Source organism: Staurois parvus, unplaced genomic scaffold (assembly GCF_062004578.1).
Source record: "Staurois parvus isolate SC_StPar_1 unplaced genomic scaffold, SC_StPar_1.0 ptg000636l, whole genome shotgun sequence".
In the NCBI taxonomy this organism is placed as follows: Eukaryota; Metazoa; Chordata; class Amphibia; order Anura; family Ranidae; genus Staurois; species Staurois parvus.
Genome location: NW_028318432.1, coordinates 1,105,418 through 1,120,634, shown reverse-complemented (window position 1 = coordinate 1,120,634; position 15,217 = coordinate 1,105,418). Strand labels below are relative to the sequence as shown.

Sequence of the window (15,217 nt, the reverse complement as noted above, 5' to 3'; positions counted from 1 at the left end):
CTGATGAAAAAGGATACTATACAAACCCCTGAAATGCAATGGCTTTTTTTTAACCCTGGATGTTTATGATGAAACAAATAGTTTTGGACTGTAAACCCATTGGTGTGATACTATTGCATCTTCTAACCCCATCCCCCCTCCATGTGTTAGAGCCTGGTGACTGGCTACTGTAGCCTAGGCATAAGGTCACATGCTCCTCAAAATGATCACAAGCTCCCCAGTATTAGAGATTTTCACAATGGAAAAATTTGCTTTGTTTCGTATTCGTTCATTAAGTTAATAATTTTGTTTCATCATATTCATTATGTTAGAATGATTTGTTTTCAGAATTTGTTTCATATGTTCAGATTTGTTTCATATATTCATTATTTTCAAATTGATTCTAAATTTGAATTTCAGAAAAGAAGGATATATTTGTCCTATTCTGTTCTATTCTATTTTTTTCTATTCTATGATTTTCTATTCTATCCTACTCTATTATTTACTTTTCTATTGTATTCCATTGTCTTTTATTCTATTCTTTTCTATTCGATTCTATAAAGCAGCTCAAGTAGCAGTCATCATTTTATTTCACTGTTATACCTTACTGTATTTTTTGCAATATGTTTCCATTTTGAATTCAAATTCATTTTCATATTCAAATTTGGATAATTTGTTTCATTATAATTTATTAAGGATTCATCAAAATTTGTTACTGTTGCAATTTGGAAATTCGGATACATCCAAATCTTCAAATAACAAACATTTTGTCCAAATTTTGATTTGTAAATAAACAAAACACCAATGTCTACTGAGTATTTCCTAGGATTTTGATGGTGGAACAGGGTGGTGGGGAAGCTTAGCAAAGATGAGTATAGGTGGGTCATGGAATTCAAAAGAACCTGAAAGAGCAAAGTGACAGATTCTCTTCGATATTCAGTTTCTGGTTTCCACCGAAGCTATAAAAAGTAAATTAGGGTAAAAAAGGAAAATTCTAAATATCTTACTATTTTTTAATTCCCTAGCCTTAACAGAAAAAAACCCTTCACTTTCCTTATTCATTATGTGTGTTTTATATTTATCTTTGTTCATTGTATTTTTGATTCTTCCATTTTGTTGTGTATTTGAATGTTTTTTGCATACTTTCGCCTTGCATTTTTTATTAAACATTTTCTTTATTTCTGTGTTTAATTCTTTCTGTAATGACTTGTAAAATATTCAGGCTAATGAGGGCACAATAATTCATAGTTCAAAAGTAGAAAGGAAGCCAGCACTGGTTTTGATTGCAATTTATGGTGTCCTGCACTTTGACATTTGTAATACTGCTTTTCAGTTTAGTTTTAGCCAGGAATATGGATAAGCAAAATTATGAGTTTTCATTTAGGCCTCATTTGCACAGGCACTGAGACCAAAAGTCTGTGAAGGCAACTCATGTATCAAGTGTATGGGGATGCAGCAGCTACATGGACACAGACACTCATCATAAAGTGTCATCAGGCGTGTAAGTGAGAGGCCCTGAATGCAGAGAATGTGCATTTGGGGCCACTCACTCACACTCACTTGACTCTCAGATTGGGATGGGTGGCTGTGTCCGTGCAGCTGCTGCATCCGCATAGACTTACATGGACTGTCTGCACTCAGCACCTAGCACATGTGTCAAACACAAGGTCCGCAGGCCGAATCTGGCCCTCCAGACCATTTCATGTGGCCCTCACACCTCTCCTGCAGTTGCGGCTTCCCCCTCGTCTCAATTCCCACCTTGTGTCAACAATTGGTTGCAGAGTAGCGGCCAATCTACCAGATCTTGAACTTCTCCGTGCAGCCACAAAGAGGCTCCTATAGAACAATTGGCAGCAGAGAGGAGGACAGAAATCCTCCTACAGATCCTGTGCCTCTGTGCAGCCAGAGCACCCCCTCTTCTCCACCAGCTTCTTCCCGCAAGCAGCAAAAAGTAAGGGGGTACACTGTGATATAAGGAAAGGTAGGGGGCTCTTGACATCTGATGTAAGTTGGGATGGGGTGTTGTGGACATCTAGTCTTACAGATACAACCTGCCCTTTAAGGGTAACCATAATGCTGATGTGGCCCGTGATGAAATTGAGTTTAACACTCCTGACTTAGCAGCTCAAGCCATATAAACACATGACCCATTCACAGACTATTGGTCTCTGCATCCAATGTGAAAGAACCCTTTCCCAAAATTTCACCAAAAATGGGGAGATTTTTAGAGACGATTCCACTCCTTCCTCAGAGCCCCATCCAATGGGGCAAGAGGAGGTAAATAGGGACTTTAAATGTGCTTTAGAAGAAACATATCTTGACAAGTATATATATTTTGTTTGTTAGGTTTTTTTAAATGAATTTTATATTTCTGGATATGTTGGTATTATATTTCATATATCTTACTGTTTTTCTGTACAGCTAGATGATACACTTAACTGAAGGTTTAGATCCTGAGGAAGTGATAATCTCGCAAAACATGTCGAGCCATCACGTCCCTTTGGAATTGCATTCTTCAGTTCAATTTACCACACTGTTATGGCCAATAAGAAATAACTTGTACTTGTAATAAGCATTTTATTTGTTTTTAAAGTGCTGTAATTAAATTATGTTTTGTATACTTTTTGTACTTGTCAATATATGTTCCTTCTAAAGCACATTTAAAGTCCTTATTTACCTGTTCTAGCCCCATTGGATGGGACTGTAAAGTTGGAGCGGAATCACGGATTTTAAGAGTGGGATGGTGCTATGGAAGGTTTTTTTTTTAATGATGGTTTTACCCTTGTTGGGAAATTAACTATATTTTTTTGAGTGTTCCACATTTTAGTAAAAATGCAAGTTGTTTTAGTAGTTTTAAGGGTGCAATTGACTTTTAAAGTCCCCTGAGGCTTACAGAAACTCCTTAAATTTTTACGGACTACTTTTTGCCCATCATAAGCCTCATTATTTTATCTTTTGTACAGAAAGAAAAAAAGTAAAATAAAAAAAATGTAAAGCAACTGTAGACAAATACCCCCAAAATAGAAAATAAAAGACAAGGAACACTAGAATAAATAACGTGAACTGCCTTAAATATACACCCAAAGAAACACAGACTCTGAATAAAGAAAAGAGTAGATTTTTTTTTCACAAGCAAATTTTGTCTAAACAGCTCAGCAAGTAAAGTTGAGAGTTTCTGTTTTGGCTAAATTTAGCTGACAGAAAATTGGTAACTTTGCTGTAAAATCATTTGCTCTGCAGAATTGAGAAACCCAGAGTAGCATTGTTGGCTGGTCTGGGTGCCACTTAGTTGTCTGCAACAGACTCCAGCTGGCAAACCCTGATTCCCCACTGATTCCCCACTGATTCCCAACACATTCCTCACTACCACCACCTGGGTACTTTGTAATACTGTAAATGGTTGACTGGATAGGAAAGTGTATGTGGAAACAGAGGAAAGCCAATGAAAGCAATTATATTATATTTTCATTACTTTAAAGGCAAATGTTACCAGTGTAATGATATCCCTTTAACACCTAAACTGCAGACAGTATAAAACTGGCTCCACATACCGTCAGGGTTTTACCTTTTTTTAGCTCACAGATCCAATCTCTGGCATTTTCGCAGTGCAGGTCATTCCACAGCAGTCTGTAATTAATTCTCAGCTCTCCACACAGTTCCACGCCTGCATGGTTATTGGGTTCTCCATTATCCCAATTTTCAAAATTTAGCTAAAGGAAACATAGAGAAAGAGATCAACAACCATAAGCAGCACAGCTCATTTTCAGGTACCCAAAGTGGATTGAATTTGCATGTCCCCCAACATGGCCGACTTACATACACTGAGCAATTTATTAGGAACACTATACTAGTACTGGGTAAAGCCTTACTTTGCTCCCATTACTTCATTAGAGTAATATTCAACACTCAGTTTGTAAGCACTTTAAGCAGCTGATTTAATCACTTATAGAATATACAGTTCTTTATCCTTTAATCCTTTCATATATTTCAGTAAGCTAGTGCCATGATCACTGCCCCAGGTTCCCTGTTTCAGGGTGGCTCATTTCTCTTGCAACATTCTGTGAAGCCACCTTTGCATGAAGAGACTGGAGTTGTTTTCCTTACATTGTGTGCATCAATAGAAACACACAATCCCCCCCCCATCTTCTCCAAACTAACAATCTGGCTGGAGTCTGCCCTGTTCTCTGTAAAGACTAGAAGTTAAGGGAAGCAGCACTGAGAGCATAGGAGCCGGCATCATTGAAAGCTGGAAACTGCAAATGTGGCAGTAAGAATTTTAGCAAAGTTTATTGGGGAATGTTGTGGCAGCACCCTACTAGATAGGTTGCTAGGATCATAGGTATATTTTGGGTTTTTTGGCACTTCAGTAATCATTGGAGCAGCCATTGATTTCTTTGAGCTGTTCTAGGTCTCACAGGCTGCAAGTTTAATTGCTTCCCCCTGTATTCTGGAAGCTTCCAGAATATAGAGGGCTGGGAGGGTCAGATGGGCAGCTTGAATGTTTTCTGTGCTGCGATCAATCCCTGGGGAGGTGTGCCAAGTAGGTGGCTGGGAGGGAGCTTAAATAGTTTGGGGTCTGGAGCAGCCCTGTTCTTGTCCTGCTAGAGAAGTCTCCAGCCTCAGAGGCTCTTGCCCTTTTGAGGCAACTTGCTGAAGTTTCTGCAGTTAATCAAGGTTCCAACAGTGGCAGGGCTGGGGGAGGGGGCTATTCCTAATCAACTAGGGAGCTAATCAAGCAATTTAAGGATCTAGCCTGGAGGATTCACTTAGAGTACCAGGTGGAAGCTGGAAAGTATGTAGCTGTTCTTTGGCATTGTGTCAAGCACCACCTGGTGGAGTCTCTAGCAACCCACAGTGCGGGGTTCCTCAGGGCACGGGGTCTAAGTCCCAATCTGCTTATTCACCAGGGCCCCTGATGGTGGGGATGGACTTGGAGCAGCCTGAGACCAGGTTGTGACCCCCGAGTACATCCGGCAGTGGTAGAGAGCACCGTCAGGGGTGTGCGGGAAATAGAGCCTGACGTGAAGAGGCTGGCAGGCCTGGTAACAGGGACAGATCCGTGTGGGATGAATGGATCGTCAGGGTAACGTAAGGAGTAGTCAGGCAGGCCAGGTCAGCAATGTGCGGGCAGCGAGGTACCGGAGGAGCAGGCAGAAGAATGGTCAGGGTCACGAGCTGGGTTCAGCAACTAACGCGCAGCGTGGTACAGAGGATCAGGCAGAAGAATGGTCAGGTCAAGCCAGGGGTCAAGCAGGAGACAATCAGCAGGGTCAGGATCAATGCAGAGGTCGGCAACAGGAAGCTTCACAGGATCAGAATACAGGAACAGGACAATAAGACCATATGGCAACTTGTGTCTGTGCAGGGCTGGTTTAAATAGCCCACCCGGCGCTGACAGGCGCGCCTGGGTCCTAGTGCCCGCCTGTCTGCATGTCTTGTCGGACACCTACGCATGTGCAGACTCGTGCGTCGCGGTGATCCCTGACACATTGTATTAATCCCTCCTTCACTGAAAAGTGTCTGGTGGAAGCTAAGAACCAGGCAGTTGTCCTGAGACATAAAGATGTTTGGAGGAAACTGGGAGAGTTTAGCTATCCTGTAGAGATACTATGAGAATAAACCTGAGCCCAAGTTCCAAGTGACTGTGTGTTGTTTTTGAAGGATAAGTGCCAGCAGTTGCTCTTTCTGAAACAGCTCTTTGTGTGAATCACTTGTTCTGCACCTGCAAATACCCACAGTCAAATTGCACTGCTCTTGAAAGATGCATGTGGCTGTAGTCCGGTGACGTGCGGGAAGAAATGATAAGATTTCACACTCACCAGAGGCGCAATATAAATGCGCATTTAAGTCAGATAAGCCCGAGGTCCCCTCTGTTCTGGGAAAGGTGCAGCCTGGAATGGACAGGCTCTTCTATAACTTCTAGATGTCCCCTTTAGGTCTGTGGTGAGGGTCTGCAACAGGTGTCTCTCCTCTAGGCCCTGGGATGGTCACCTTGGGTTCCTGGGGGTTTAAGTGCAGCTGGTTATAAAGATGGTCGCCGTACCTCTCTGTTCCAGCGGCGTGACGTCTTGGTGTGCGGGGCTCCTCCTCAATGCATTTCGTACCAAAATTACATTTTCAAAAGGGGTGTGCGCCATGATGGCTCAGACAGATGTAGTAGCTGCTGCATGTGCTACAGTCTTTGAGCCACCTGAGTCTTAGTCCTGATGGTACATTTTCAAAAGGGGTGTGCGCCATCATGGCGCACACCCCTTTTGAAAATGTACGTTTGTTATGAAATGCATTAAGGAGGAGCCCCGTACGCTGAGACGTCACGCCGCCGGATCACGGAGGTCCGGTGGCCATCTTTAAAACCAGCAGCACTTAATCCCCCAGGAACACAAGGTGACCATCCCAGGGCCTAGAGGGGAGACACCTGTTGCAGACCCTCACCGCAGACCTAAAGGGGACCTCTAGAAGTTATAGAAGAGGTTGTCCATTCCAGGCTGCACCTTTCCCAGAACAGAGGGGACCTCGGGCTTATCTGACTTAAATGCGCATTTATATAGCGCCTCTGGTGAGTGCGCAATCTTATCATTTCTTCCCGAACGTCACCGGACTACAGTTATGACTGGGATTAAGAGAAGTCACCTATCGATACACCTGTTGAATTTAATATTGGAATAATTTACACCATTGTGAGGATATTTACCATTCTTTCTGATATATGGTCACACGGACGTTATCTATATCCACATGCCTTAATAATTCTTTATATAGTGATTTATATTGTGTGGTATAATTAATATAATTAAGATCACGTATATTTTAGCACTGCACTACGTGTTTTATTTGGTTTTATAGAAGGTTTTATGGTTTCCCTTTGTAGTGTTCTAGCCGCTTTTTCAATTTTAAGCGCTCGCTGAACCTGATCTTTTACAATGCATGTGGCTGCCATTCATAGGGTGCAGGAAACCACATAGTCAACAAGACCGTACGGTTTCCCTCTGGTCGTGTTTTTAAAGAGGTGCATGCACCTTTTTCCTGCAGGAAACGAGAGCAGAGCAACCCCTTCTCCATTCTGTAGCCATGCCTTCTCTTCTACTGTTAAAAGACTGAACCTGAAATCTTTTGCTGCTGCTAGCTAGTTGAGAGGAGATTCCTCAAGTAGTATCTGGCAGCTGTGTGAATGACATTGGCTGGAAAGCAGTGCTGGTCATTCACAAAAATACATATTGAAAACAACACACGCCAGCAGCTACCACACTAGTCTGTCTCAGACAAATGTAGTAGCTGCTGCATGTGCTACAGTCCTTGAGCCACCTGAGTCTTAGGCCTGATGGTAGCCTCCTTTAATGCAGTGCCATCTGCTTAGTTCCACTCTAGTCCCCTACAACTAAAAATTCTGTCATTGTGGGTTCAGTCTCTGATGGCTTAGGAATCCAGCTGTGGAGTTGGGAAAATCCCTCCATCCAATCCTTGGAAGATCATTGCAATGGACATCAACCTATCAGGCCAAGGAGTCCTAAGCACCTTGTCAGTGCAGATGACTTGCATGCTGGCGGTATCCTAAATCCTGACCAACATTCTAGAGATCTGGGCGATTTGGTTGCTCCTACAATGCTGGACATCCTAATTCTGATCAGAATTCAGCCAGACAATACCAGGGCTGTGTCATACATCAGCGATTAGGGAGTAACCAGATGTCATTCTGCAGCAAGAGAAGTGGGAGAAATTCTGTCCTGGGCAGATCTTTACAATCCAGCCTTGACAACTACTCACATTCCAGGTGTAGATTACCTCAGCTGGTAGCATATCTGTGAGATGTCTGACTTAGCTGGTGGCCTTGTTCTGTTAAGAACCATTTCTGAGAATCTTCTTCATTCCTACGGTGGTTTCAACTTTTTATCTCAACCAGTACATTGTTTTTTCTGTCTCTTTGTTAAGTTTCAATGCATCAGAAGGATATTTCCCTTTATTGTCTGGATATAGTACTGGCGTCCACTTAGAGTTGCCATCTCATCCCTTTAAAACCAAACACATATTAATTACACAAGTTCTGTGGCTGATTAAGGTGGTAATTAAACTCACTTGGTGCCTTATCTGCATTAAAATAGTCCCAGAACCTGCATTATTAATATGTGTTTAGTTTTAAAGAGATGAGGTGGCAACCCTACGTTCACTGCTTCCATCAGAAGGACTCACTCTGTTTTTGTCATTTTTGATGGCTTCTGTTGAGGGGAGCATGCTTCTTGTTCTACCATTTCTTGGTGGCTTAGACCAGTGGTCGGCAAGCCGCGGCTCGCGAGCCACATGCGGCTCTTTACAAACTTAAATGCGGCTCTTCTGTGTGCCGGGCGCCCGCTCCCCTCCCTCCTCTCGGGCGGCCACCCCAAAAGTCAGGACTCTGCAGCTGTCAGGATGTAGGCGGGGCAGCCAGGATGTAGGCGGGGCAGCGTGACGAACTCCTCTCACAGTCCGCCCTGAAGACCAGAACGGCGCGGGAACACAGCGAGAAGAACGCGCGGAGCAAAGGTAAGTGAATTGACACGGGGGGACTTGGGGACTTAATATGGGGGATGAATTAATATGGGGAATTAATTACTATAGGGGGGATGAATTACTATGGGGGATGAATTACTATATGAGGGATGAATTACTATATGGGGGATGAATTACTATGGGGGATGAATTACTATATGGGGGATGAATTACTATGGGGGATGAATTACTATATGGGGGATGAATTACTATATGGGGGATGAATTACTATATGGGGGGTGAATTACTATAGGGGGGATGAATTACTATATGGGGGATGAATTACTATGGGGGATGAATTACTATAGGGGGGATGAATTACTATATGGGGGATGAATTACTATATGGGGGATGAATTACTATGGGGGATGAATTACTATATGGGGGATGAATTACTATGGGGGATGAATTACTATGGGGGATGAATTACTATAGGGGGGTGAATTACTATAGGGGGGATGAATTACTATATGGGGGATGAATTACTATGGGGGATGAATTACTATATGGGGGATGAATTACTATGGGGGATGAATTACTATATGGGGGATTAATTACTATGGGGGATGAATTACTATATGGGGGATGAATTACTATAGGGGGGATGAATTACTATATGGGGGATGAATTACTATGGGGGATGAATTACTATATGGGGGATGAATTACTATATGGGGGATGAATTACTATAGGGGGGATGAGTTACTATAAGGGGGATGAATTACTATGGGGGATGAATTACTATATGGGGGATGAATTACTATGGGGGATGAATTACTATGGGGGATGAATTACTATATGGGGGATGAATTACTATGGGGGATGAATTACTATATGGGGGATGAATTACTATATGGGGGATGAATTACTATGGGGGATGAATTACTATATGGGGGATGAATTACTATGGGGGATGAATTACTATATGGGGGATGAATTACTATGGGGGATGAATTACTATATGGGGGATGAATTACTATGAGGGATGAATTACTATATGGGGGATGAATTACTATGTGGGGGATGAATTACTATGGGGGATGAATTACTATATGGGGGATGAATTACTATATGGGGGATGAATTACTATGGGGGATGAATTACTATATGGGGGATGAATTACTATGGGGGGGATGAATTACTATATGGGGGATGAATTACTATATGGGGGATGAATTACTATGGGGGATGAATTACTATATGGGGGATGAATTACTATGGGGGATGAATTACTATATGGGGATGTATTTTCAGTTTTAAAAATGTGGCTCTCAAAATAAATTTCAATCGTGGTTTTGGCGAGATTTGGCTCAGTTGAAAAAAAAGGTTGCCCACCACTGGCTTAGACAAATCACTTTTCAAGCTTATGATCTTAAGGATAGGGTTCTAACTGTAGCCAGGTGCTTGGCTAGAGAAAGAATGTGATTTAGGACACTGTGCTGCAGTGCTTCTATCTAATGTCTCCCAATGGACTTCAGCTGAATGGGTTAACAGCACTACACCTCTATCCATCAGGGGTTGTTGACAAGCAGAAGGAGCTCAAGAAACCTGATGATTGGCAACACTGAATTATGGGAGATGTAGGTCTGGAAAGAAACTACTACGGCAGTTACTGGACTTGGATTACAATTCGCAATGCGAGCTAGGTATAAAGAGAGAGAACTATATTTTTACAGGCTGAATATCGAGGGATTTTTTGCTGCAAGGAGGTGTGCACATTAACCTGTTACAATCCTGTGGCCATATGCTGAGGGCCGGATTCACTGCAGGCAGATCTAGAAGTGAGCTGACATCTGAACAGTGGGACCCCTGTTGCTGTATCGCTGGTGCTGGTGAAAGGATACTGCTGCCATTAACCTGTTGCTGCTAGCAGACTGAGCACACAGGGACTGGCCCTCTAATTAGCAGCATAACTGTTGGAATACATTGTTCATGTATTTTGTGCAACAACTACATAATTATTAAGAAGATATTTATTCTTTAACCAGTAGATGGCAGTGTTTTTACAGATTTTAGGTGCATCTATGGTATGTATATCCTATGTCTTTTCTCTGAATAAAGGTTTCCTGTTTCCTTGTTTGCAGTGAAGCAGAAAAGAATATATTGACTATGCACGGTCTATTCTGTAGGGCTATACTGTATACAGAACTTCTAACAATTACGTACTACATGCAGACTTTACTGGGATTGTACTCATGTGCACCACCATAAAAACTGGGCCCCAACGCTAGCTGGCTGAAGAAGTGGGGCTAAAGACTGCTCACTCAGAGAGCTGCTTCACAAGGACTTTGCCTATTGTCCATAGTAAGAGGTACCTCTTTAAGGAGTTTTACATTTCATCACTGTCATTCACATCGAGTGCACTCTAAAGTGGATATAGCCTATTGTTTACAGAGGAGGTATCGCAGTATTGATTGTGATTGCTGTTACTGTTTTCTAATGCCATTACTTATTGCTGATTTTATGGATTACCAGGTTTACTCTGATTTAGCTGCATGGAACCCCATTCTATGCTATAACCTAGTGAACATAGGGGGTGATTTACTAAAACTGGTGCTCCCAGAATCTGGTGCAGCTTTGCATTGTAGCCAAATGGCTTCTAATTTCAGCTTGTTCAATTAAGCTTTGGCAATAACACCTGGAAGATGATTGGTTTCTCTGCAAAACTGCACCAGATTGTGCACTCTCCAGCTTTAGTAAATCAACCCCATATTGTCTAGTGGACTGTGATTGACCTAATCCTTTACTTACTTGTTTATGGACATACTGCTATTTACTGCAACCTGTGACAATATGTTGGGTTTATTTACCATTAACCAGGATGATGTTTCCTTTTTGATACCGAACCTTAGTTGTGTGCAGGGAATCTATATTTGTGCTCCCAGTATCAGTGCAGTTTTCATTTGTTTAACCTGTTGTGTCAGTGGGGCTGAGGTTGTTCTCAGAGTCGAGACAAAAAAATAGAGAACCAATTCTACCAAGCGGCTTCTGCTGGAGTAGAACTACAAAACCTTTCCTTTTCAGTATCAACCAACTTTCCCAGATTTTCAAGGCTGCCACATTGTCCTCTGTTCACACATTCTCTAAGTTCCGCCAGGTGGATGTTCAGGCCCCATCTGATGCCAGCTTTGGGCATAGGGTCCTTCAGCCACTAGCTCTATTGTTTTGTAGTGTGAACCACGTAAGTTTTCTTATACTGTTGCCCACCCCTCATTTGGATTGCTTTATTGCTTTTAGATGTCTCAGTTGTATCTTGGTGAAAGATAAAGAAAATATGATTTTTTTTCTTACCATAAAATCCATTTCTTGAAATTCATCGAGACACACTGTGTTAATGATCTTACTGCTTTTCTAGGTGTGCTGGGAGTGGGAATAGGGATACCAGGTTGGTAACTGTTTTTTTTTTGCCAGTGCCCATATCCTTCTGTAGGCAGAAGTATACCTCAGTTGTCTCTGAATTCTGTGTCCTTCCATAAACTCAAAAAAAATGGATTTAGAATATTTAACATATTGTAGCGCACTCTGGCAGATGCAGCTTGCTTGGTTCACACTATGCATGGCACAAATAAAAATGGAGGCAGAAGACGTGCTTGAAGAAAACTCACGGGATCCACAAATATGCAGAACAGACAATAACCAATTTGACTTTTTGCAAGAGTTTGCAGTCTATGATGTTCTGAGAGGGTAAACTGTAAAGTGGCTATAGTAGATTTTTTAGAATTTTTTTTTTATTCACCTAGTTTTCTGCACATGTGTAAACTTTGAATATTAAATATCATGTACAACAAACATATACAAAGTGACTTACAGGCGAACCATCTGACCATTGAAAGCCTTCATCAGGATCACTCTTCACAAGACCAATCCAGGCGCTTTTCCTCGCAGCAGCTTGTCTGGAAGAACCAACAAAAAATTTTACTAAAACTTTTACCGTACTTTCAGAATAATGTGAAGCAAAATGTTAAAATATATAAATATATACAGGGTGAACACAAAAACACTCCTTGATTTCAAATAGTTATAAAATCAAAACTTATTGGAGTATGTTTACAAATATGGTGACCAGAGATCCATTAAGGCAGACATACAGTCAAAATAAAAAAATAAAAGTCTTGACTTTTAAAAAAACAGTCACCTGTCCCTCGATCCCGTAGTGTCCTTACAGTGGCCGGGTTCCCCGGCCGTCCTGTGTCCCCGGCTGGCATCTTTTGTGTGGGCACCCGGCTGTGACAGCTTGTGGCTTCACATCCGGGTGCCTGCTGCACATGTGCGAGTAGCGCTGCGCTTTGTGAATGGTCCCACGGTTTTCTGGGACCTGTCCCATGTCCCGAAAGACTACGGGGAGGTAGGACAACTTCCGCTTCCAATCACTTAGGCGATTGCAGTGGAAGTGGGAGCAGGTACATGTCAAATTTGGGTACCCTCCCTCGCTCCCTAAAGGTGCCAATCCTTAACGGGGAGCAGGAATGAAGCCTTAAAGCGAAACTTCCCCTTTTGGGTGGAGGTCCGCTTTTTCTCCCACACAATCTCCGTGCACGCCTCCCACTGCCAAAGGACAGTGAAATCCAACATGATGCTCACCCCACAGCAATGCAGCTGGTGCATGTTGGTATTTACTAAAACAAACAATATTGTGACTGCAGAGTGCTTTCAAACGCAAATCTAATGTGGATCTGCCTACTAACAAATCCATTTTGAAGTGGTACAACAATTTAATTAACAAAAGATGAATCTGTGATCAGAGAAAGGAACATTCAGGCCAACCATTGGTCCTCAAGCAAGTTGCTGTAAACTCGATTACTCTGCAATTGTTGCAGAGAGTCCAGTCCAGTGATGGCAAACCTATGGCATGCATGCCAGATCTGGCACTCAGAGCCATCTCAGTGGGCACGCGCACACTGACTGGCCATCCAGATCTCATCCACACACCCCCCCCCATTGAACTACATCTCCCACATGTCTCTGGGGCCAGGGTGGGCTTGGATGAGAGGAATCGGCTCCCACACGGCTCTGGCGCCAGGGCTAACGTATCCGGGGATGGGCGTGGATGAGAGGAAGCTGCTCCCACACTGCTCCACGGCCAGGGGCGATGTGTTCAGCATGAATGGGAATGAGCCACACTGACACTGCCGGTCATAAAGATTAACTGAGGCGATATATCCTCTCTATGACTAGAGGCCATAACTGCCGGATTGGTTACAGGGCTCACCAGTCAGGCAGGTAAACCTAAGAACCACCAGAAAGTGGTGGGAGAGGGGGTCAACCCCTCCCACTGCTCCTAAAAGTGATCCAGCGGCTAATCAGCTGCTCGGACCACTTTCAGGAGAATCAGCAACAGCTGCTGAAAATTTTATTACTGAAATTATGGCATGGTATTCCACTTCATAATCGGGACGTATATATAACGTATTGTAGGTGGCCAAATAGGTCCCCAGCCTCATAGTTTTTATGAAGACAAGGCGCAGGAATAACATTTTATTTTTACAGAAGCAGAAAATGTATTTTGTAGATCAGGCGATGATTCATCAGTAAATGTTTGACCAATGTAGGGTGAACCTGACATGTGACGCATTATAATTAAGTTCCTGCCCTGGTTAGGTTCATAGAAGGCTTGTTTCCGGAAAGTTATCACATGATCCCCAGCATGCTGGAAAATACATTTTCACACACAAAGTTGCTATGTCCCAGGCACCATTACTCACACGATCACTGAAAGCACTGCAGCTTGTTCCTCTTTGTTGTTTATACTGAGCAAATTTCCACCCATTGCTTGGCAAAAGTCCCGGGCTTCAAACCATGACTTCTTCTGTCCATCTGGTCTTGTGTAATACTGGTAATGACAAATACAGGAAAAATTGTGAATGTATTAATAGTGAGGTCACAGTGTTAGCAACAAAGAAAGAAAAATACATTAATTAACCAAAAATGCATTAAGTAACAACAAAAATACATTTATTTATTTCAGGTACTTATATAGCGCCGTCAATTTATGCAGCGCTTTACATATATATTGTACATTCACATCAGTCCCTAACCCTCAAGGAGTGTACAATCTAAAGCCCATAACTCACATTCATACATACACATACTAGGGCCAATTTAGACAGGAGCCAATTAATCTACCAGCATGTCTTTGGAGTGTGGGAGGAAACCGGAATACCCGGAGGAAACCCACGCAGCACCGGGAGAACATGCAAACTCCAGCCAGGTATTGCCGTGGCTGGGATTAATTTATTAACCATATTCAGCCCTGTGTTTTTTATGGATGCAGTCAGCCATATGTAAACCCTAACAATGAGTTTCTTTTATTCACTATCTTTTCATTTGCTAAATATACTATTGAAAGTGTTGTTGTCCGATTTGTTGATGCCACCAGAAATCCAGCCCTGTGATCTGTTCACTTTGAAGACTATGTTCTCAGGACATGTTAGGACTACAGAACACTTCCCCCAAAATTATATTGATAAAGAAATAAGGAGTTGTTCTATGGTTTTAACATACTTCCTGTCCCAGGGAGACAATACTTTTCCTCCATAGATACAATGCATTGAGTGAGCATTGTCACTCTAGGACAGAGGTGCCTTGTTATCAGATGCAGATGTTCTGTTTCACATGTCACTTTATGCTATGACAAACCTCCTTAGACCCAGCCTGTCCGGAAAGCCTGGTTACCTGCTGACTTGGCACCATCCGCAGGCAGCTTAACTCTCTAATAAGA

General features: G+C 42.5%; 1 protein-coding gene across 1 annotated transcript in view; it reads right to left on the bottom strand.

Annotated features, from left to right (window-relative positions):
- LOC149449091 (macrophage mannose receptor 1-like) overlaps window positions 1-15,217 on the bottom strand; it is a 164,558-nt gene that overhangs the window by 97,620 nt on the left and 51,721 nt on the right. The window contains exons 13-15 of the mRNA XM_089693713.1: window positions 14,202-14,329; window positions 12,308-12,392; window positions 3,545-3,689 (exon numbers count right to left, since the gene is read on the bottom strand). Of these exons, the coding sequence (XP_089549839.1) occupies window positions 3,545-3,689; window positions 12,308-12,392; window positions 14,202-14,329 (358 nt within the window). The remainder of the gene's footprint in view (window positions 1-3,544; window positions 3,690-12,307; window positions 12,393-14,201; window positions 14,330-15,217) is intronic.